We start from the raw sequence: 22,742 nt of genomic DNA on the forward strand, positions 1-22,742 counted from the left end.
ATATATATATATATATATATATATATATATATATATATCTGTGAATTTTAGGCTTTTTTTCCAAGGTGAGCTGAAGGAAGACCTGTAACTATAATTTCTAACTCATACTGATGTATAAATACGCAATGTTTGAGACCGGGCTGAAATCCAAACAGAAATTTTCTTTATTTTTGTTAAATAGTAAGTGTTGCTACAACATTCCAAGATTATGGAAAGCTGCCAAGGCAGTGTTTCAGAAAACATATTGCTCTAAATACCTGTAGTAGTTTACAAAAAGATGAATTAAATGTTTATACAAGGACACTGACATGGAAGTAGCAACCTTAAATACACGAGAAAGTAAAAAAATGAAAGAGTAGAAATAAACTATTCAAATTTATAACTAGTATTTAAAAAGCAAGTGACAGATTGAAAAAGAATCAAATCATAGCCCTGTTTCAGTTGCTTAATGAATACAAATTTTAAAAAATAGCAGGATACAAAAATCAACATACACAAATCAGTAGCATTTCTACATGCCAACAGTGAACAATCTGAAAAAGAAATCAAACCAGTAATACCATTTATAACAGCTACAAATAAAATTAAATATCTACAAATTAACTAAAGAAGTAAAAGATCTCTACAATGAAAACTGTAAGTCATGATGAAAGGAACTGAAGAGGACACCAAAAAAATGGAATGATATTTTATGTTCATGAGTTGGAAGAATCAGTATTGTTAAAATGCCCATACTACCCAAAGCAATCTACAGATTCAATGCAATAACTATTAAAATGCCAATGACATTCCTCAAAAAAAAAAAAAAAAAAAAAAAAAAAAAAAAAAAAAAAAAAAAAAAAAAAAAAAAAAAAAAAAAAAACCTAAAATTTATATGGAAACAGAAAAGACCCAAAATTGCCAAAGCCATCCTCAGCAAAAAGAACAAAACTGGAGGAATCACATTACTTGGCTTTGAATTATAGTACAGAGCTTTAGTATCCTAAACAGCATGGTACTGACATAAAAACAGACACATAAACTAGTAAAACAGAATAGAGAACCCAGAAACCAATCTACAAACCTACAGTGAACTCATTTTTGACAAAGGTGCCAAGAACATACACTGGGGAAAAGGTAGTTTCTTCAATAAATGGTGCTTGGAAAACTGGATATACATATGCAGAAGAATGAAACTATACCCTATCTCTTGCCACATGAAAACATTACATCAAAATGAATTAAAGACTTAACCTAAGACCTCAAGCTATGAAACTACTACAAGAAAGTATTGGGGAAACTCTCTAAGACATTGGTCTGGGCCAAAGTTTCTTGAGTGATACTCTACAAGCACTAGCAATCGAAGCAAAAATGGTTGGATCAGATCATATCAAGTTAAAAAGCTTCTGCACAGTTAAGAAAGTAAAGAGACAACCCACAGAAAGAAATAAAATATTTGCAAACTACCCATCTGACAACGGATTAACAACCAAAATATATAAGAAGCTCAAAAAACTCTATAGGAAAAAAATCTAATAATTTGATTTAAAAATGGGAAGTTGGGCATGGTGGCTCATGCCTGTAATCCCAGTGCTTTCAGAGGTCAAGTCAGAAAGATAGCTTAAGACTGAGTTTGAGGCCAGACTGGGGAACATTGCGAGACCTTGTCTCTACAAAAAATCAAAAATTAGTAGGGTATGGTGGTGTGCGTCTCTAGTCCCAGCTTCTCAGGAAGCTGAGGTGGGAGGATTGCTTGAGCCCGGGAGGTTGAGGCTGCAGTGAGCTGTAACTGCACCACTGCACTCCAGCCTGGGCAACAAAGTGAGACCCTATCTCGAAAAAAGAAAAAAAATAAATAAAAATGGTCAAAAGCTTTGAATAGGTAATTGTGAAAAGAGGACTTACAAATGGCAAACGAGAATATGAAAAAGTGCTCATGGCTCACGCCTGCAATCCCAGCCCTTTGGAAGGCCGAGATGGGCAGACTGCTTGAGCTCAGGAGTTTTGAGACCAGCCTGAGTGACACAGTGAAACATTATCTCTATAAAAAGTACAAAAATTAGCCATGTGTGGTAGTGCATGCCTGTGGTACCAGCTACTTGGAGACTGAAGTGGGAGGACTGCTTGAGCCCAGGAGGTTGAGGCTGCAGGGAGCCGAGACAGCACCACAGCACTCTAGCCTGGGGAGACAAGAGCGAGACTCTGTCTCAAAAAAANAAAAAAAAAAAAAAAAAAAAAAAAAAAAAAAAAAAAAAAAAAAAAAAAAAAAAGTGCTCAACATCATTTATTATCAGAGAAATAAAAATCAAAACTACAATGAGGTATAATCCCCATCCCAGTCAAATGGGCTTTTATTCAAAAAACAGGTAATAACAAATGCTGGTGAGGTTGTTAGGAGAAAAGAAAGCTTGGACACTGTTGGTGGGAATGTAAATTAGTACAATCTCTACAGAGAATGGTTTGGAGGCTCCTCAAAAAACGAAAAACAGAGCTACCATACAATCTGGCAATCCCAAATGCTGAGTATATACTGAAAAAAAAAAAAGGAAATCAGTATATCAAAGAGATATCTGCACTCCCATGTCTGTTGCAGCACTGTCTACACAGCCAAGATTTCCAAGCAACCTAAATGTCCATCAATGGAAGAATAGATAAAGAAATGTAGTACTGCTGGGCATGATGGCTCATGCCTGTAATCCCAGCACTTTGGGAGGCTCAGGCGGGCAGACCATGAGGTCAGGAGTTCCAGATCAGCCGGGCCAATATGGTGAAACCCTGTCTCTACTAAAATTACAAAAATTAGCTGGGCATGGTGGTGTGCACCTGTAGTCCCAGCTACTCAGGAGACTGAGGCAGGGGAATTGCTTGAACCTGGGAGGCGGAGGTTGCAGTGAGCTGAGACTGTGCTACTGCACTCCAGCCTGGGCGACAGAGCAAGACTCTGTCTCAAAAAAAAAAAAAAAAAAAAAAAAGTTGTACTTATACACAACGGAGAATACTACTCAGCCATAAAAAGAATGACATCCTGTAACCTGCAACAACGTGGACGGAACTGGAGATCATCATGTTCAATAATATATACTAGGTACAGAAAGGCAAACATTGCATGTTCTCACTTATTTGTTGGAGCTAAAAATCAAAACAATTGAACTCATGGAGATAGAGAGTAGAAGGATGATTACCAGAGGCTGGGAAGGGTAGTGGAAGGGTTGGAGAGGAGTGGGGGTGGTTAATGGGTGCAAAAGTAGTTAGAAAGAATGAATAAGACATAGTATTTGATAGCACAAAAGAGTGACTATAATCAATAATAATTGTGTATTCTAAAATAAAAGTATAATTGAACTCTTTGCAACACAAAGGTTAAATACTTGAAGGGACAGATATTCCATTTCCATAATGTGATTATTATGCTTCTCATGCTTGTATCACAAATACCTTATATACCCTATACATATATACAACTAGATGTGCATTTCTCTAATGACCAGGGATGATAAGCATTTTTTCATATGTTTGTTGGCCTCATATATGTCTTCTTTTGAAAAGTGTCTGTTCATATCCTTCACCCACTTTTGAATGTTTTTTTTTTTTTTTTTTTTTGTAAATCTGTTTTAGTTCTTTGTAGATTTTGGGTATAAGTCCTTTGTCATATGGGTAGATTGCAAAAAAATTTTCCCTTTCTGTTGCTTGTTGGTTCACTCCAATGATTGTTTCTTTTGCTGTGCAGAAGCTCTGGAGTTTAATTAGATCCCATTTGTCTATTTTGGCTTTTGTTGCCAATGCTTTTGGTGTTTTAGTCATGAAGTCCTTGCCTATGCCTATGTCCTGAATGGTTTTGCCTAGGTTTTCTTCTAAAGTTTTTATGGTGTTAGGTCTTATATTTAAGCTTTAATCTATCTGGAGTTAATTTTAGTCTAAGGTGTCAGGGAGGGGTCCAGTTTCTGCTTTCTGCACATGGCTAGCCAGTTTTCCCAACACCATTTATTTAACAGGGAATCCTTTCCCCATTGCTTTTGTCAGGTTTGTCAAAGATCAGATGGTTGTAGATGTGTGGCGTTGCCTCCGAGGCCTCTGTTCTGTTCCATTGGTCTATATCTCTGTTTTGGTACCAGTACCAAGCTGTTTTGATTACTGTAGACTTGTAGCATAGTTTGAAGTCCGGTAGTGTGCTGCCTCCTGCTTTGTTCTTTTTGCTTAGACTTGACTTGGCTATGTGGGCTCTCTTTTGGTTCCAAATGAAGTTTAAGGTGGTTTTTTCCAGTTCTGTGAAGAAAGTCACTGGTAGCTTGATGGGGATAGCATTGAATCTGTGTATTACTTTGAGCAGTATGGCCATTTTCATGATATTGATTCTTCCCAACCATGAGCATGGAATGTTTCTCCATCTGTTTGTGTCCTCTCTTATTTCGTTGAGCAGTGGTTTGTAGTTCTTCTTGAAGAGGTCCTTTTTACATCCTTTGTTAGTTGTTTTCCTAGGTATTTTATTCTCTTTGTAGCAATTGTGAATGGCAGTTCGTTCTTGATTTGGCTCTCTTTAAGTCTGCTATTGGAGTATAGGAATGCTTGTGATTTTTGCACATTGATTTTGTATCCTGAGACTTTGCTGAAATTGCTTATCAGTTTCAGGAGATTTTGGGCTGAGATGATGGCGTCTTCTAAATATACAATCACGTCATCTGCAAATAGAGACAATTTGACTTCCTCCTTTCTAATTGAATGCCCTTTATTTCTTTTTCTTGCTGACTGCTCTGGCTAGAACTCCCAATATTATATTGAATAGGAGTGGTGAGAGAGGGCATCCTTGTCTAGTGCCATATTTCAAAGGGAATGCTTCCAGTTTTTGCCCATTCAGTATGAAATTGGCTGTGGGTTTGTTGTAAATAGCTTTTATTATTTTGAGATATGTTCCATCGATAACTAGTTTATTGAGAGTTTTTAGCATAAAGGACTGTTGAATTTTGTCGAAGGTCTTCTCTGCATCTATTGAGATAATCATGTGGTTTTTGTCTTTGATTCTGTTTATGTGGTGAATTACGTCTACAGACTTGCATATGTTGGACCAGCCTTGCATCCCCAGGATGAAGCCTACTTGATTGTGATGGATAAGCTTTTTGATGTACTGTTGCAATCGGTTTGCCAGTATTTTATTGAAGACTTTTGCATCAGTGTTCATCATGGATACTGGCCTGAAGTTTTCTTTTCTTGTTGAGTCTCTGCCAGGTTTTGGTATCAGGATGATGTTGGTCTCATAAAATGATTTGGGGAGGATTCCTGCTTTTTGAATTGTTTGGAATAGTTTCAGAATGAGTGGTACCAGCTCCTCTTTGTATGTCTGATAGAACTCAGCTGTGAACCCATCTGGACCAGAGCTTTTTTTTTGGTTGGTAAGCTATTAATTGCTGCCTCAACTTCAGCCCTTGTTATTGGTCTATTCAGGGTTTTGACTTCTTCCTGGTTTAGCCTTGGGAGGATGTAAGTGTCTAAGAATTTATCAATTTCTTCCAGGTTTACTGGTTTATGTGCATAGAATTGTTTAATCTCTGATGGTGGTTTGCATTTCTGTGGAATCTGTGGTGATATCCCCTTTATCATTTTTTATTGCATCTATTTGATTATTCTCTCTTTTCTATTACTCTGGCTACTGCTCTATTTTGTTGATCTTTTCAAAAAATTAGCTTCTGGATTTATTGATTTTTTGAAGGGTTTTGTGTCTCTATCTCCTTCAGTTCTGCTCTGATCTTAGTTATTTCTTGTCTTCTGCTAGCTTTTGAGTTTTTTTGATCTTGCTCCTCTAGCTCTTTCAATTTTGATGATAGGGTGTCGATTTTAGATCTTTCCTTTCTTCTCATGTGGGCATTTATTCCTTTAAATTTTCCTCTAGATACTGCTTTAAATGTGTCCCAGAGATTCTGGTACGTTGTGTCTTCATTCTCATTGGTTTCAAAGAACATCTTTATTTCTGCCTTCATTTCATTGTTTATCCAGTCAACATTCAAGAGTCAGTTGTTCAGTTTCCATGAAGTTTCCTGAGTTACTTTCTGAATTCTAAGTTCTAATTTGATTGCACTGTTGTCTGAGACACTGTTATGATTTCTGTTCTTTTGCATTTGCTGAGGAGTGATTTACTTCTAATTATGTGGTCAATTTTAGAGTAGGTGTGATGTGGTGCCGAGAAGAATGTATATTCTGTGGATTTGGGGTTGAGAGTTCTGTAAATGTCTGTAAGGTTTGCTTTGTCCAGGTCTGAGTTCAAGTCCTGGATATCCTTGTTAATTTTGTCTCACTGATCTAATATTGACAGTGGAGTGTTAAAGTCTCCCACTTTAACACTGTGTGGGAGTCCAAGTCTCTTTCTAAGTTATTAAGAACTTGCTTTATGTATCTGGGTGCTCCTGTGTTGGATGCCTATATATTTAGGATCGTTAGTTCTTCTTTTTGCATTGGTCCTTTTACCATTATGTAATGCCCTCCTTTGTCTCTTTTGATCTTTGTTGGTTTAAAGTCTATTTGATCAGAGACCAGGATTGGAACTCCTGCTTTTTTTTGCTCTCCATTTGCTTGGTAAATCTTCCTCCATCCCTTTATTTTGAGCCTACGTGTATCCTTGCATGTGAGATGGGTTTCCTGGAGACAGCACACTGATGGGTTTTGACTTTTTATCCAATTTGCCAGTCTGTGTCTTTTGATTGGGGCATTTAACCCATTTACATTTAAGGTTAATATTGTTATGTGTGAATCTGATCCTGCCATTTTGATAGTAGCTGGTTGTTTTGCCCATTAGTTGATGCAGTTTCTTCCATAGATGCTCTTTACTATTTGGTACGTTTTTGGAGTGGCTGGTACGGGTTGTTCCCTTCTATGTTTAGTGCTTCCTTCAGGAGCTTTTGTAAAGCAGGGCTGGTGGTGATGAAACCTCTGAGCAATTCCTTGTTCAAAAAGGATTTCTCCTTTGCTTATGAAGCTTAGTTTGGCTGGATATAAAATTCTGGGTTGAAAGTTCCTTTCTTTAAGGATGTTGAATATTGGTCCCCACTCTCTACTGGCTTGTTTTTCCTGAGAGATCTGCTGTGAGTCTGATGGGCTTCCCTTTGTGGGTAACCTAACCTTTCTCTCTGGCTGCACTCAGCATTTTTTCCTTCATTTCAACCCTAGTGAATGTGACGATTATGTGCCTTGGGGTTGCTCTTCTTGGGGAATATCTCTGTGGTGGTCTCTGCATTTCCTGGACTTGAATCTTGGCCTGCCTTGCTAGGTTGGGAAAGTACTCCTGGATAATAACCTGAAGAGTGTTTTCCAGCTTGGATTCATCCTCTCTATCACATTCAGGTACACCTATCACACGTAGATTATGTCTTCACATAATCCCATATTTCTTGGAGGCTTCGTTCATTTCTTTTTACTCTTTTTTCTCTAATCTTGCCTTCTCATTTTATTTCATTGAGTTGATCGTCAGTCTCCGATATCCTTTCTTCTGCTTGGTCGATTCGGCTATTGAAACTTGTGTATGCTTCGCGAAGTTCTTATGTTGTTTTTCAGTTCCATCAATTCATTTATATTCCTCTCTAAGCTATTTATTCTTGTTAGCATTTCATCAAACCTTTTTTCAAGGTTCTTAGTTTCTTTGCATTGGGTTAGAACATAATCTTTTAGCTCAGAGAAGTTTGTTATTACCCACTTTCTGGAACCTGCTCTATCAATTCATCAGACTTATTCTCCATTCAGCCTTGTTCCCTTGCTGGTGAGGAGTTGTGATCCCTTGGAGGAGGAGAGGCGTTCTGGTTTTGGGTATTTTCATCCTTTTTGCACTGGTTTCTTTCCATCTTTGTGGATTTATCTACCTGTGGTCTTTGTGGTTGGTAACTTTCAGGTGGGGTCTCTGAGTGGATGTCCTTTTTGTTGCTGATGAAGTTATTTCTTTGTTTCTTAGTTTTCTTTCTAAGTCAGGCCCTGCTGCTGTAAGACTGCTGGAGGTCCATTCCAGACCCTGCTTGCCTGGGGATCACCGGACGTGGCTGCAGAACAGTAAGGGTTGCTGCCAATTTCTTCTTCTGTTACCTGTGTCCCAGAAGGATACCCATCAGATGTCAGCCTGAACTCTCCTTTATAAGTTGTCTCTTTGGTTATATGGGGGTCAGGGAGCTGCTTGAGGAGACAGTTTGTTCCTTATAGGAGCTCAAGTGCTGAGCTGTGAGCCCCATTGTTCTGTTCAGAGGTGCTGGGGAGGTACGTTTAAGTCTGCTGCAGCAGAACTCATAGCTGCCTGTTTTTCCGAGGTGCTCTGTCCCGGGAAGGTGGGGCTTTATTTGTAAGCTCCTGTCATTCTGCTGCCTTTTTTCAGAGATGCCCTGCCCAGCAAGGAGGTTGCCTAGTCACAGTCTCCCAGCAGAGGCATTGCTGAGCTGCCGTGGTCTCTGCCCAGCTGCTGTGTGAACTTCCTTGCAGTTTTGTTTATAGGGGTATAGTCAGAACTGCCTCAGTAATGGTGGTCTGCCTCAGTAACAGCTGACTGCCTCGATAATGGCGGACTGCTTCGGTAATTGCAGCCTGCCTCAGAAATGGTGGACTGCCTCAGTAGTGGTGGACTGCCTCAGTAGTGGTGGACTGCCCCGGTAATGGCAGACACCCTTCATCCCCAGAGGGGGACCATCCCAGGTCCAGCTGTGCTTGCTGTGCAACTCTCAATCCAGAGTGCTTTAGACTGCTGGTGTTTGTGGGGGTGGGACCAGCTGAGCCAGATCACCTGGCTCCCTCTATCAGCCCCTTTTTTTTCAGTTAAACAGGTGACTCTGTCTCCCAGGTGTTCCAGTCACCAGTTGAAATGGCACCTGGATTTGTGTGAGTTTTTGTGTGGAGACCGGCTGCCCCAACTGAAACAGCCATGCTGGAGACTCATGGCGCTTTTCTGCCCAGGAATCTCCTGGTCCGTGGGCAGTAAAAATTCATTTGGAAATGCGGTGATCACTCACCCTCTGCGTTTTCACTGGGAACTGCAATCCAGAGCTGTTCCTATTCAGCCATCATCTTCCCTTTTTGTTTAAATTAAATAGAACCAGTTTCTGTTGCATGCAATCAGGAACCCCAAATGGTACAGGCTATGGGCAGAAAAGTAAGGATAGGTATTCAAAGAGCATTTAAAATCCATTCTTATTTTAGTACTCTCTCAGATAACAGCTTCTGTCCTCCGGTTTGCTGGGAGATCATCACTCCCTGATCTGGTAGTGCCAATTCACAGCCTCATTCTCAAATTCCACAAATCCCTCCATCAGCTCCACTGCTTTTAAAGATACAGAAAATGTTCAAAGACACAGTATACCATCAAGTGACTTTTTAGGTAACTTTCACAATTCACCTCCCAAAATGACACCTTTTAGTGACAAAGTAATAAATGTTTGAAGTACTATGTAAATATTGAATGTATTCATGCAAAAGATAATGTTATACAGTATACTTCCTAACTGTCCTACATGAGAAATTATTGCTCTCACTACTGAGTTGTCATTAGTTTTATAGTTTATATATAGAGATGTATATTTATTCACAGTTTATCTAATATCAATATTTATCTAATAGATGCATAATTATTCACATTTCTGTATGTATAAACTATAAAAATAATTTACATATATAGAAATGTGAATAATTATGCATCTATTAGATAAATTTAAATGAAAACTTTTAAGGCGTATCAATGAAAAAACCAAAACAAATAAAATTTAGACCCAAATATTGATGGAGCAGAGGAAACAAGGTATACTTTTATATTGATGATAGCATTATAAATTGATTTATTCTTTTGATTTTGCCATATTATGGCAAAATCCAAAAAGAATTTAGATGAAATAATGTTATTAATAGGCAAACAAACATATCCATGTAAATTAAAACCTATATAAAAATACATACCTAAAAGTTTATAAGTAAACACAGGGTGACGTAAATGGAGTCAATCCATGGTGGTTACTAGCAGAGACCTGTGATCAGACTTGAGTTTGAATCCTGGTTCAACTATGTGTCATTCAACATATTTATTGGTTCAATTTGCTCTTAATACAATCCAGTAGTGGAGGCTTATTTGGTTACTAGGGTAAAGCTACTCTGGCAAAGACTATATACAAGCCCAGAATGTATTTATTCAACAAATATTTACTGAATACCTACTACAGTTGTCCCCCCTTTACCCAGAGGGTATTTGGTAAAGTATATATAGGGTTTGCTACTATATATACTTTTTTCTTATTCATACACACTTATAATAAAATTTAATTTATAAATTAGGCATAGTAAGAGATTAACAACAATAAGAAAATGGAACAATTATAACAATATACTGTAATAAAAGATATGTGAATGAGGTCTCTCAAAATATTTTATTGTTCTGTACTAACCTATTTTCAGACTGACATTGACTGCAGTAACTGAAACCGTGGAAAGGAAACTTGAGATAGGGGAGACTACCCTTATTTTCACTTCACTAAAATATACCAGGCATTATTTTAGAAAAGGACTAAATAATTAGTAAGACACATAAGAGCGCTCCTTTCCTAGTTTACACTTTAGCAGGGAGGAGCAGAAAATAAGTATAAAAGTAAATAAAGAAATAATTTTCGCTACCGATAAATGCTGTGAAGATAACAAAAGGGGGTGACAGATGTAGTAATCCGACTGGAGGGTATCTTAGTTGGGTAGTTATGAAGAGCAACTTTGAAAAAGTAACTGAGGCCTGAATGCAAAAAAAATATCACATGGGTACCTGTAGAAAACGCAATTCGGGCAGAGGGAACAAAATATACAATACGAAGACTATATGGATGGATAAACTTAGTATATGTTTTGTGGTGAGAAGCTGGGGAACAAAAAGCCAATGCGGCTAGAAAAGGAAGAGGAGAGTTAATAGTGGCAGGGGAATCAGAAAAACAGGCAGAGTCCAGATCTTACATGCCATAGAAGTCACACTGCCTTTGCTTCTTAAGCTCCACCTGCTCCTGTGTAAATACCTGCCGGGAGGCACACCCATCTGGGCCACTGGGATAGTTTTCTGGACTCAGGTCCCAGGCCGGCATTCCCACACAGCCCCAGTACCTTCCTTGGGTCTTCCCCAGGTCTATCTGGGCCAGAAATTCACATAAACTTCAGAGCCCTCACAAGGCACAGAGCAAACCTAGGCTTAGAGCGTCCTCTAAGTGCTGAGACAGCTGCAGTGGACACAGGCTCAGGAAACACAACAGTCAGTCTGTTTAGAATCCCTGGAAGGCCCTCTGATGAAGGCCAGGCAAAAACAAAGCCAGACTGTGAAAACTAAAATAAAAACGTAACCCCTTGGTGTGTAGACACTGTCATACTTCCACAAGCATCAAGAACATTCAGAGAAATATGACCTCATCACATGGATAAAATTAAGGTACCACTTACCCCAAAGTAATGGATATGTGTGATCTCTCAAAGAATTTTAAATAGTTGTTTTAAAGAAGGTCAATGAACTTCAGGAAATCACAGACTTAATTGCGGAATATATCAAAGAAATTTAAAGCAGAGATTGAAATAATTAAAAACAACAAAGAGAAACTCAGGAGCTGAAAATATGATGAATGAAATGAAAAATGCAATAGGGAGCAACAGCAGCAGAACTGGTTAAACAGAACAATCAGTGAGCTTGAAAACAGACTATTTGAAAATACAAAGACGAGAAAAAAGAAAAAAAAAAATGAAGAAAGCTTATGGATCTGTGGGCCAACATAAAAAAAGCAAGGATTTGGGTTATTGGTGTTAGGTAGGGAACTAAGAAAGACTAAAAGACAATCATATGAAAAATAATAACTATAATTTACCAAGATATAGGCAATATAAAAATGCAAATTGTGACATCAAACATTCAAAATGTGTAGAAGAGAATGGAGTTAATGTGTACAGAATTCTGTGTTTCTTTTTTCTTCTTTTTGTGATCAAAGTAAAGTTGTTAACAATCTTAAATAAACTGTTATAACTACAAAATATTTTTGTAAGCCTCATGGTAACCACAAAGCAAAAATCTGTAACAGATACACTAAAAATAAAAACAATAGATTAAAACAAACTGCCAGAAAAATCACTTAACCACAAAGGAAGACAGTAAAAAAAGACTAAAGGAAAAGAAGAATTAGAAAACAAGTAACAGAATGGCAGTAACTCCTGACCTATCAATAATAACATTAAGCATAAATGGATTAAACTAATTAAAAGACATAAGAGTGGCTGAATGGATTAAAACACAAGATCTAACTATATGTTGCACACAAGAAAATCACTTCACCTGTAAAGACACACATAAAATGAAAGTAAGGGGACAGAAAAAGATATTTCATGGAAATGGAAACCAAAAAAGGAGTAGGAAGAACTATATTCATATCAGATAAAATAGACTTTGTTTTTTTCTTTTTCTCTTTTTTTGAGACAGAGTCTCACTATGTTGGCAAGCCTGGAGTGCACTGGTGTGATCTTGGCTCACTGCAACCTCCACCTTCTGTGCTCAAGCAATTCTTGTGCCTCAGCCTTCCAAGCAGCTGGGATTATAGGCATGAACCACCATGCCCAGCTAATTTCTGTATTTTTAGTAGAGACAAGGTTTCACCATGTTGGCCAGGCTGGTCTTGAACTCCTGAGCCAAGCTGTCTGCCCACTTGGCCTCCCGAAGTGCTGGGATTATAGGTGTGAGCCACTGCACTCAGCCAGATAAAATAGATTTTAACTCAAAAATTGTAAAAAGAGACAAAGGTCAATATACAAAGGTGTCAACTGAGCAAGAAGACATAAGAATAGTAAATACATGCACATCAAACCCCAGAACACCCAAATATATGAAGCAAATATTATTAGTAATGTTAAAGAGAGAGATAAACTGCAATACAGTAGCAGTATGGGACTTCAACATCCCACTTTTAGCAACAGACAGATCATCCAGGCAGAAAATCAACAAAGAAACGCTGGAGTTAAATTATACTCTAAACCAACTAGCCCTAACAGATATCCATGAAACATTTCATCCAACTACTGCAGAATACACATTTTTCTTATCAGTACCAAAAACATTCTCCAGAATAAACCATATGTTACATCACAAAATAAGTCTCAACAAATTAAACAAAGTCAAATCATATCAATATCTTTTCTGGCTACAACAGAATAAAACTAGAAATTAGTAACAGGAGGAACTTCTGAACTGTAAAAATACATGGAAATTAAACAACATCTTCCTGAATGATCAATGGCTCAATGAATAATTAACAAGAAAATTTAAACGTTTCTTGAAAAAACAAAAACGGAAACACAACATACCAGAAACTACAGGATACAGCAAATGCAGTAGCAAGAGGGAAGTTTACAGCAATAAATGCCTCAATCAAAAAAATAGATTTCAAATAAACAATCTAATGATGTACCTCAAGGAACTAGAGAAGCAAGAGCAAACCAAAGCCAAAATTAGTAAAAGGGAAGAAATAATAAAGACTAAAGCAGAAATAAATGAAACTGAGACTTTAAAAAGTACAGAAGAAGAACAAAACAAAAAATGTGTTTTTTGAAAAGACAAATCAACAAATTTTAGCTAGACTAAGAAAAAGAGAAGACCGAAATAACTAAAACCAGGGATTAAAAGGGAAACAATACCAGCCTGGGCAACATAGATCCTGTCTACAAAAAATTTTAAAAATTGGCTGGGTGTGGTGGGACATGCCTGTAGTCCCAGCCTTGGGAGTCTGAGGTGGGAAGATCACTTGAGCATAGGAGGTCGAGGCTGTGGTGAGCTGAGATCACACCATTGCCCACTCCAGTCTGGGTAACACAGCAAGACCCTGTCTCAAAGCAAACAAATAAGTTAAATTAAAAGATAAAAGCAGTGTTCCCATAAAAGAAAAAAGAAAAAGGGAAATATTATAATAGATACCACAGAAATGCAAGAAATAATTAGAGATTACTATGAACTACATGCCAACAAATTGGAAAACTTGGAAGAAAACGGTAAGTTCCTGAACACATATAACCTACCATGATTGAATGATGAAGAAAACCTGAACAGATCAATAATGAGTAAGAATTTACAGTAATAAGGTCTCCCATCAAAGAAAAGCCCAGGACCTTATGGCCTCACAACTAAATTCTACCAAAATTTTTTTTTTGTTTGTTTTGAGACGGAGTTTCACTCATGTTACTCAGGCTGGAGTGCAATGGTGCGATCTCGGCTCACCGCAACCTCCACCTCCTGGGTTCAGGCAATTCTCCTGCCTCAGCCTCCTGAGTAGCTGGGATTACAGGCACGCATCACCATGCCCAGCTAATTTTTTTGTATTTTTGGTAGAGACAGGGTTTCACCATGTTGACCAGGATGGTCTCAATCTCTTGACCTCGTGATCCACCCGCCTCGGCCTCCCAAAGTGCTAGGATTACAGGCTTGAGCCACCGCGCCCGGCCCTCTACCAAAATTTTAAAGAAGAACTAATACCAATTCTGCTCAAATGATTTCAAAAAATTGAAGAGGAGGGAATACTTCCAAACTCATTCTATGAGGCCAGCATTAATTATCCTAATACCAAAACCAGACAAAGAGACAAACAACAACAAAAAACGCTACAGGCCAACATCTCTGATCAACATAGTTGCAAACAACCTTGACAAAACACTGGCAGACAGAATTCAAAAACACACTGAAAAGATCATTCACCATGATCAAGTGGATTCATCCCAGGAATGCAAGGATGGTTCCATGTACACAAATCAACAAATGTGATATACTGCAGCAACAGAAGCAAAGACAAAAACCACGTGTTCATTTCAACAGATGCTTAAAAAGCATTCAATAAAATTCAACATCCTTTCATGATAAAAGCTCTCAAAAAATACAGTACAGAACATACCTCAACAAGATAAAGTCTAAATATGATAAACACACAGCTAATATTACACTGAATGGGGAAAAACTGAAAGTGTTTCCACTAAAACCTGGAACAACATAAGGATGACCTCTTTCACCACTCATATGCAACACAGTACTTTAAGTCTAAGCCAGAGCAGTTAGGCAAGAGAAGGAAATAAAGGGCATCCAGACTGAAAAGGAAAACATCAAATTAATCCTTGTTACAGATGACATGATCTCATATTTTGAAAAACTTAAAAGACTCCACAAAAAAACTATTAGAAATGATAAATGATCAATAAAGTTAAAGGATACAAAGTCAACATACAAAAATCAGCAACATTTCTATATGCTAACAGTGATCAATTTGAAAAAGAAATCAAGAAATCAATCTCCTTTATAACAGCTACTAAAAAAATGCCTACTAATAAATTAAACATAAGAAGTAAAAGATCTCTACAATGAAAATCATGAACTATTGAGGAAATTAAAGAGGACACAAAAAGTGGAAAGACATCCCATGCTCATGAATTGGAAGAATCAATACTGTGAAATTCTTTTTTTAAAAAAATATTGTGAAAATTTCTATACTACCCAAAGTGATCTACAGATTCAATGCAATCTGTCAAAATACTGATTACATTCTTCACAGAAAAAAAAAAAAATCCTAAAATTGGTATGGAACCACAAAAGACCCTGAATAGCTAAAGCAATCCTGAGTAAAAAGAACGAAATTGGAAGCATCACAATATTTGATTTTAAATTATACTGCAAAGCTATCCAAAACAGCATGGTACTGGCATAAAAACACACACACAGACCAGTGGAACAGAACAGAGAACCCAGAAATAAATCTACGCACTTACAGTCAACTTATTTTTGACAAAGGTGCCAAGAGCATACACTGGAGGGAAGTCACAATCTCAATAAATGGTGCTGGGAAAATTGGATATCCATATGCAGAGGAATTAAAGAGCCCCACCTTTCACCATGTACAAAAATCAACTCAAAATGGATTAAAAACATAAATGTAAGACCTGAAACTATGAAAGTACCAGAAGAAAACACTGGAGAAATGCTCCAGGACCTTCATCTGGGCAAATATTTTTTTGGGTAAGACCTGAAAAGCAAAAGTAACCAAAGTAGTCATAGACAAATAGGATTACATCAGGCTAAAAAGCTCCTGCGCAGCAAAGGAAACAATTAACAAAGTGAAGTGACAACCTACAGAATGGGAGTAAATATTTACAAGTTATCCATCTGACAAGGGATTAATAACCAGAATATATAAGAAACTTAATCAATAGCAAAAAGATCAAACTAAAATGGGCAAAATACCTGAACAGACATCTCTAAAAAGCAGTCATACAAATGGTCAACAGTTAAATGAAAAAAACTCAACATCACCAATCATCAGGGAAATGCAAATCAAAACCACAACGGGTTATCATTTCACCCATTAGAATGGTTATCATCAAAAAGACAAAAAACAAGTGCTGGCAGAGATGTGGAGAAAGGTGAATGCTTGTACACTGTTGATGGGAATGTAAAGTAGGACAACTGTTATGAAAAACAGTATGAGGCTGGGCACAGTGGCTTATGCCTATAATCCCAGCATTTTAGGGATTTGAGGTGGGTGGATCACTTCAGATCAGGAGTTCGAGAGCAGACTGACCAACATAGTGAAACCCCATCTCTACTAAAATTAATAAAAGGCTGGGTGTGGTGGCTCATGCCTGTAATCCCAGCACTTTGGGAGGATGAGGTAGGTAGATCACCTGAGGTCCAGAGTTCCGAGACCAGCCTGGCCAATATGTCGAAACCCCATCTCTATTAAAAACACAAAAATTAGCCAGGCGTGGTGGTGGGTGCCTGTAGTTTCAGCTAGTTGGGAGGCTGAGGCAGGAGAATTGCTTGAACCCAGGAAGCAGAGGTTGCAGTGAGCCGAGATAGCACCGCTGCACTCCAGCCTGGGCGACAGAGCAAGACTTCACCTCAAAAACAAAACAAAACAAAACCCAAAAAACAAACAAACAAAAATTAGCCAGGTGTGGTGGTGGGCACCTGTAATCCCAGCTACTCAGGAGGCTGAGGCAGGAGAATTACTTGAACCTGGGAGGTAGAGGTTGCAGGGAGCTAACGGTGTGCCACTATACACCAGCCTGGGCAACAGACCGAGGCTCCGTCTCAAAAACAAACCAACCAACCCAAAAAACAGTATGGAAGTTCCTTGAAAAACTAAAAATAGAACTACCATATGATCCAGAAATCTCACTGCTGGGTAGGTATCCAAGAGAAAGGAAATCACTATGTCAAAGAGACAGCTGCAACTCCTTTATTTATTGTAGCACTATTCATATTAGCCAAGATATAGAATCAACCTAAGTGCCCATCAACAGATAGATGAATGAATAAAGAAAATGTGGTATATGTATACAATGAACCATTACATGGGCATAAAAAGAATGAAATCCTGTCATTTGAAGCAACATCGATGGACCTGGAGTTCATTATGTTAAGTAAAATAAGCCAGGCACAGAAAGACAAATATACTTGTCCTCGCTCATATGTGGGAGCTAAAAAAGTGGATCTCATGGAGGTATAGTAGAATGATGGTTACTAGAGGCTGAAAAAGGAAGAGTGGTGGGGGAGGATGAAGAGAAGTTGGTTGATGAGTACAAAAATACAGTTGGATAGAAGGAATAAGTTCTAGTATTCAACTGTTCATTAAGGAAATTATAGTGAATAACAATTTATTATATGTTTCAAAATAACTAGAAAGAACTGTAATGTTCCCAACACAAAGAAAATATAAATGTTTGAGGCAATGATATCCCAATTACTCTGATTTGATTATTATATATTGTTTGCATTGTAGCAAAATATCACAAGTACCCCCAAAATATGTACAATTGACATGTCAGTTAAAAAATACAAAAAAATTAGATTGTACATACAAATCCCACCTTGTATAAACTGGTAAGTGCCCCAAGAGAAATAAATAAAATTTGAAGATAACTCAGATAGTGGGAGTTATTTCCAAATTTTATTTTGGAGTTGGGGGAGAAGGGATCAAATTGAGTTCATAAAAAGGGGAAAGATTAAGTGAAGTCTTTAAAGTTGGATAAGATATGAACAATCTGGTAGAGATGTGTAGGAGGAGGAAGGCTGTTCCTGATTAATAAAACAGCCTAAGGATATAGAGATAGAGGGCATACTGTGTGTCATTTGAAAATATGAAAGGTAAGATTGGTTGAGACAAATTACAGAGGATCTTATTATCACAGAACATGTAAAAGAAGGAAGGAATAATAAAAAGAGGATGACAGAAAACCAAAAGCCTGAACTTTAAGGAAATGCTCTTAAAGACAGCAAGAAACAGCGTCAGTTTGATGGTGAAAAAGTACCAAAGGTATTCAGAGAGAGGGAGAGAGAAAAAAAAAAAAAAAAAAGAAAGTGAAAGAGGTAGATGTTAACACTTGTTCACTGAATAAAAGGAATGACTATTACCGTACACTTCTACAGAACTCAAAAGCCAAAAATGAGTCTAGTGATTTTACAAGTAGAACATGAAAGCAAGATGACATACTCTTTTTTTTTTTTTTTGAGATGCAGTTTTGATTTTGTTGCCCAGGTTGGAGCGCAATGATGTGATCTTGGCTCACTGCAACCTCTGCCTTTTGGGTTCAAGTGATTCTCCTGTCTCAGCCTCCCGAGTAGCTGGGACTACAGGTGCATGTCACCACACCTGGATAATTTTTGCATTTTTAGTAGACAGGAGGTTTTACCATGTTGGCCAGGGTGGTCTTGATCTCTTGACCTCGTGATCTGCCTGCCTCGACCTCCCAAAGTGCTGGGATTACAGGTGTGAGCTACCTCGCCCAGCCGACATGCTATTTGAATACAGAAGTTTATAATATAGTTAGGAAGACTGGGAACTACTTAACATTACAATATTAACAAATCATCTAGCATGTCATCTACTTTTATAGGTGAACATGACTAAACATGTATATCTGTAGTATTCCTGGATAATTCTGAATCCATGCAGCTTTTAAATTTAAAACTTTAAATAACAATAAGTAAATCCCTTTCATATGATAGTAAGGGAACAGTGTTTGAATAATTCTGGAGGATTTATTAAATGAAATTTTCTTCTCAGATTCGTGACTTTATTCAGAGTATTATCTATTTCAAAGCAAGTAAAAAACCAAATTTAGCAATACACGAAGTATCTAGAGAAGAAGCACTTGAAATTCAACATCTGTTTATGCTTTATCCCTAGACAAGTAAGAGGTATAAATTCTATAGTGATGTTAGTATCCTGAGTAAAGATGCTGTTGCTCCTACCAATAGATTATGAACCATAACAGTGACAGTTTTATTCTTAACAGTCAAACCAAAGACCAAATTAGCTAGAATATTTAAATGTTAGAAAGAAACTGGAATAGAAATTTAATAAAATAATTTCCCAGGTAAGATTAATAGGTTTGAAAGTCTGATTTTCTTTGTCTCTTCTTTCTCTCTTTATATATATATACATATACATATATATGCACATATAGTATTTTCTCCAGCATTCCACTGAAATATGTTTCAAAAGTAAAATTAAAATCTCTGCCTACATTTAAAGTACAAGTTGGTTACCATATACTTAATTATAGAACCTTACTTTACCAGGACTATATTAAGAACAATGACAATATAGAAGCTTAAAAATATTTCAGAGGACTGTTTTAAGTGGCTAACATACTACCTCAATTTATTATTGTGAATAGGCTATGATGTTAAATTAAAGCAAGAAAGCAAGCTCTTCTGTGAATGTGATTGTAAAAATGTTTGTATGTACATACTCACACCCCAATATCCACATATCTACCCCCTCACACCCAATGCCACACATAAACTGTGATGACCAATTTTCTACCCAACCACATCGTCAATCAACAATGGTAGAAACTTCCAAGTTTCTTTGTGATGGGTTAGTATCTGGCTTCTGTTTGTTGATCCAAAGTGTACGGAAAGGAGATGCAAGGCATTTACAAATTTTGCTACACAATTAGTTGTTTCAAATATCATACAGACTTCATATTATTGGGTGAAGTCAACATTTTCTTAGCTTTATACAAATAAGAACAACTTTTACCTATATGACATCTTAATATTGCTAACCCTGCCACCCTTACTGGGCAAAATCTTAAGATGATAATGTGGCTTTATATTATAGACTATTTTTGATCCATTCATGTATATTCTGATTTATTTCATGTGATGAGCCTCCAATGCAGAGTCACAGAAAATACAATATGCTTATTGTATTATTTCTTTTCTTTAAACTGTTATTTAGTAAGGACCAAATACTGAATAGCTTTTAATTTCTAGTGATTATTCTTTCATGCTCAAAGTGTAACTGTCACTCAGGATATTTTTTAAAAAAGCAATATGCCTGTAGTCTCAGCTACTTGAGAAGATGAGGTAGAAGATCACTTGAGCCCAAAAGCTCAAGGCTCTACTGCACAGTGATTACGTCAGTGAATAGCTATTGCACTCCAGCTTGAGTAATATGGCGAGACCCCATTTCAAATAAAATAGCAATTTAAACTTTCCATTAAAATGTGATTTGTAGGATAAGAATTTGAAATTAGATGTTTAAGTGCCCATTTAAGAAATACACTTACCTTTGATTCGAGGTAGACATTTGCTGATGACATTTTTGTAATTTTGCATATGTAACTAACTAAAGAGATGGCACAAAGAATAAACAGGCTATCATTAATTAATGCTCGAACAAACACAGTCCATTTCAACTGATTTTCTGGGACATCTCCATGAACTAGCATTGCACAAGTCAAGTTCACCACTAAAAAGACAAGGCTTGCCAATATAAAGCCCAAATGCAGTAGAACTCTGAAAGAAAAAAAGTATATAGATGGTTATATAACTATTAAGAAATTAAATTCTGAATTAGTGTGTTACTTTAGGTACAATAATTTCTTCAGTTTGAAATCTTTATAATTTCATTAAAAGGAATTTTAATAATCTCTCAGAGTTACTTGAGCTATCTTTGCTGTTATAAAATTAGTATCTAGATTATTTAAGAATGGCATAGATTTTTAAGCATTTACTCAGAAATAGTCTCATGTTGACTTGAACTAAGTTGTCTCTACCAGGAATGAGATAGGACTATTTTAACACTATATCAAGTAATCCAGAATTCATTTTTATAATTATTAAACATATTTTCATTAACCTTTCCATTCCAAGAATTATCAGGCTTTTATAATGTGCCTGAAAATATACTGTATCTAAATTTATATTGATTACCTAACGTTAATTGTAAGAGTTAGTCCAGTCGTAGCAGCTCACACCTGTAATCTTGGAACTTTGGAAGTTAGAAGTGGGCAGATCACTTGAGGCCAGGAGTTCGAGACCAGCCTGGGCAACATGGCGAAACCCCATCTCTACTAACAATACAAAAATTAGCTGGGTGTGGTGGGACATGCCTGTAGTTCCAGCTACTCAGGAGCCCAAGGCACAGAATCACTTGAACCCAGGAAGTGGAGGTAGCAGTGAGCCAAGATAGCACCACTGCACTGCAGCCTGGGTGAGAGAGCAAGATTGCCTTAAAAAAAAAATTAAGAGTTAAAGAAAGTATGTTTTAAGCAATATCCCTCAGGAACTTCTGATTATAGCACACAATGCTTTCAAACTTGACTGAAGAAGAACATAGGGGCCGTATATGTAGAGTTTCAAGCACTCATCAATACCTCATGTTCTTATAAAGGTCCATATTTACTGTGCATACAGAGCAATTCTGCACATGAAATCCTTAACCTCTTCCCCCTAAGAAGAGTTAGGCTACCTCATAAGAACTCTTCAGTTAAGGTTGCTATCTGTATCAAGCAGCAGTAACAGCTATCTGTACGAATGTAATCCCAGTTCAAACACATTTGTACTCCCAAATTAAATACATACGATGCTGAAATTTATCTGGCTTCCTGATCTATTGGGTCACTTCAAAAGTGGAAATCATAAAGGTAGCTGCCTTTGGAAATGGTTTAAATGAGGTAAATTGAAGGTAATGTGCAATCTGTAACAAGCAAACTGAAGTGTTTAGTGTAAATGCAAAGCACAAAGATTTTAGTTTTAAAAGATTGTATTTTAAAGTTCTCTCAGATTAAATAATAAAAACAATTACATAGTTTGAAACCCAAAAAGGAACTTGAAATTACCTATATATCCAGATAATTAGAGGGGTTTAGAAAACTAAAGCAGAGAGACGGTACATGAGTTGCAATCAGCAAGTTAGTGAGAAACTTCAATCTCCTGACTCCACAGCTTAGCACTCTTGCTTTTGAGACTGATCAGTACTGAAATATTACTTATTTCACAGAACATTCTCACCCCAAACAGCATAATCTAAGTTTGGCAAAAGGGGACCCTACCTAATTAGATCTGACATTTCAAACAGGACAGGGACAGAGCAGCAAAAAATCAAAAGCCAAAACAAACAAAATATATTAGTCAGCAGTATGGTATGGCTGAAGGGAGAGAAATGTGGGCTATTCAATTTACTTTCTTTGAACCAATCTAACAACTTGGTTTTTATAAAACCGTGAAGGTGGTCTCAACTACCACTCCCTTCTACCATGAGTTGTTGACTATACAAAAAAATTATATCATTTAGATACTAAACCTTCATATTAATGAATTAATACTTTAGATCTTTTAGATAGAAATTCAAATACTCATAAAACTTACTTGTGTTTGTCAAGTTCAGTGGCACATCTGACTTTACATATAACCTATAAAGAGAATGTAAAAAGAAAGTTTTGAAAACGTGTAATGTAGAATTCTTACATATGTTCTGATTTTGTGTTTT

At 37.0% G+C, this 22,742-nt stretch overlaps 1 protein-coding gene across 1 annotated transcript in view; it reads right to left on the minus strand.

Moving 5' to 3' along the window:
• The window catches only part of GPR137C (G protein-coupled receptor 137C), an 82,482-nt gene that overhangs the window by 19,607 nt on the left and 40,133 nt on the right, over window positions 1-22,742 (minus strand). Inside the window, exons 2-3 of the mRNA XM_017512402.2 lie at window positions 22,622-22,665; window positions 20,539-20,767 (exon numbers count right to left, since the gene is read on the minus strand). Coding sequence (XP_017367891.1) covers window positions 20,539-20,767; window positions 22,622-22,665 — 273 coding nt within the window. The remainder of the gene's footprint in view (window positions 1-20,538; window positions 20,768-22,621; window positions 22,666-22,742) is intronic.

This window comes from Cebus imitator, unplaced genomic scaffold (assembly GCF_001604975.1).
Source record: "Cebus imitator isolate Cc_AM_T3 unplaced genomic scaffold, Cebus_imitator-1.0 Scaffold472, whole genome shotgun sequence".
In the NCBI taxonomy this organism is placed as follows: Eukaryota; Metazoa; Chordata; class Mammalia; order Primates; family Cebidae; genus Cebus; species Cebus imitator.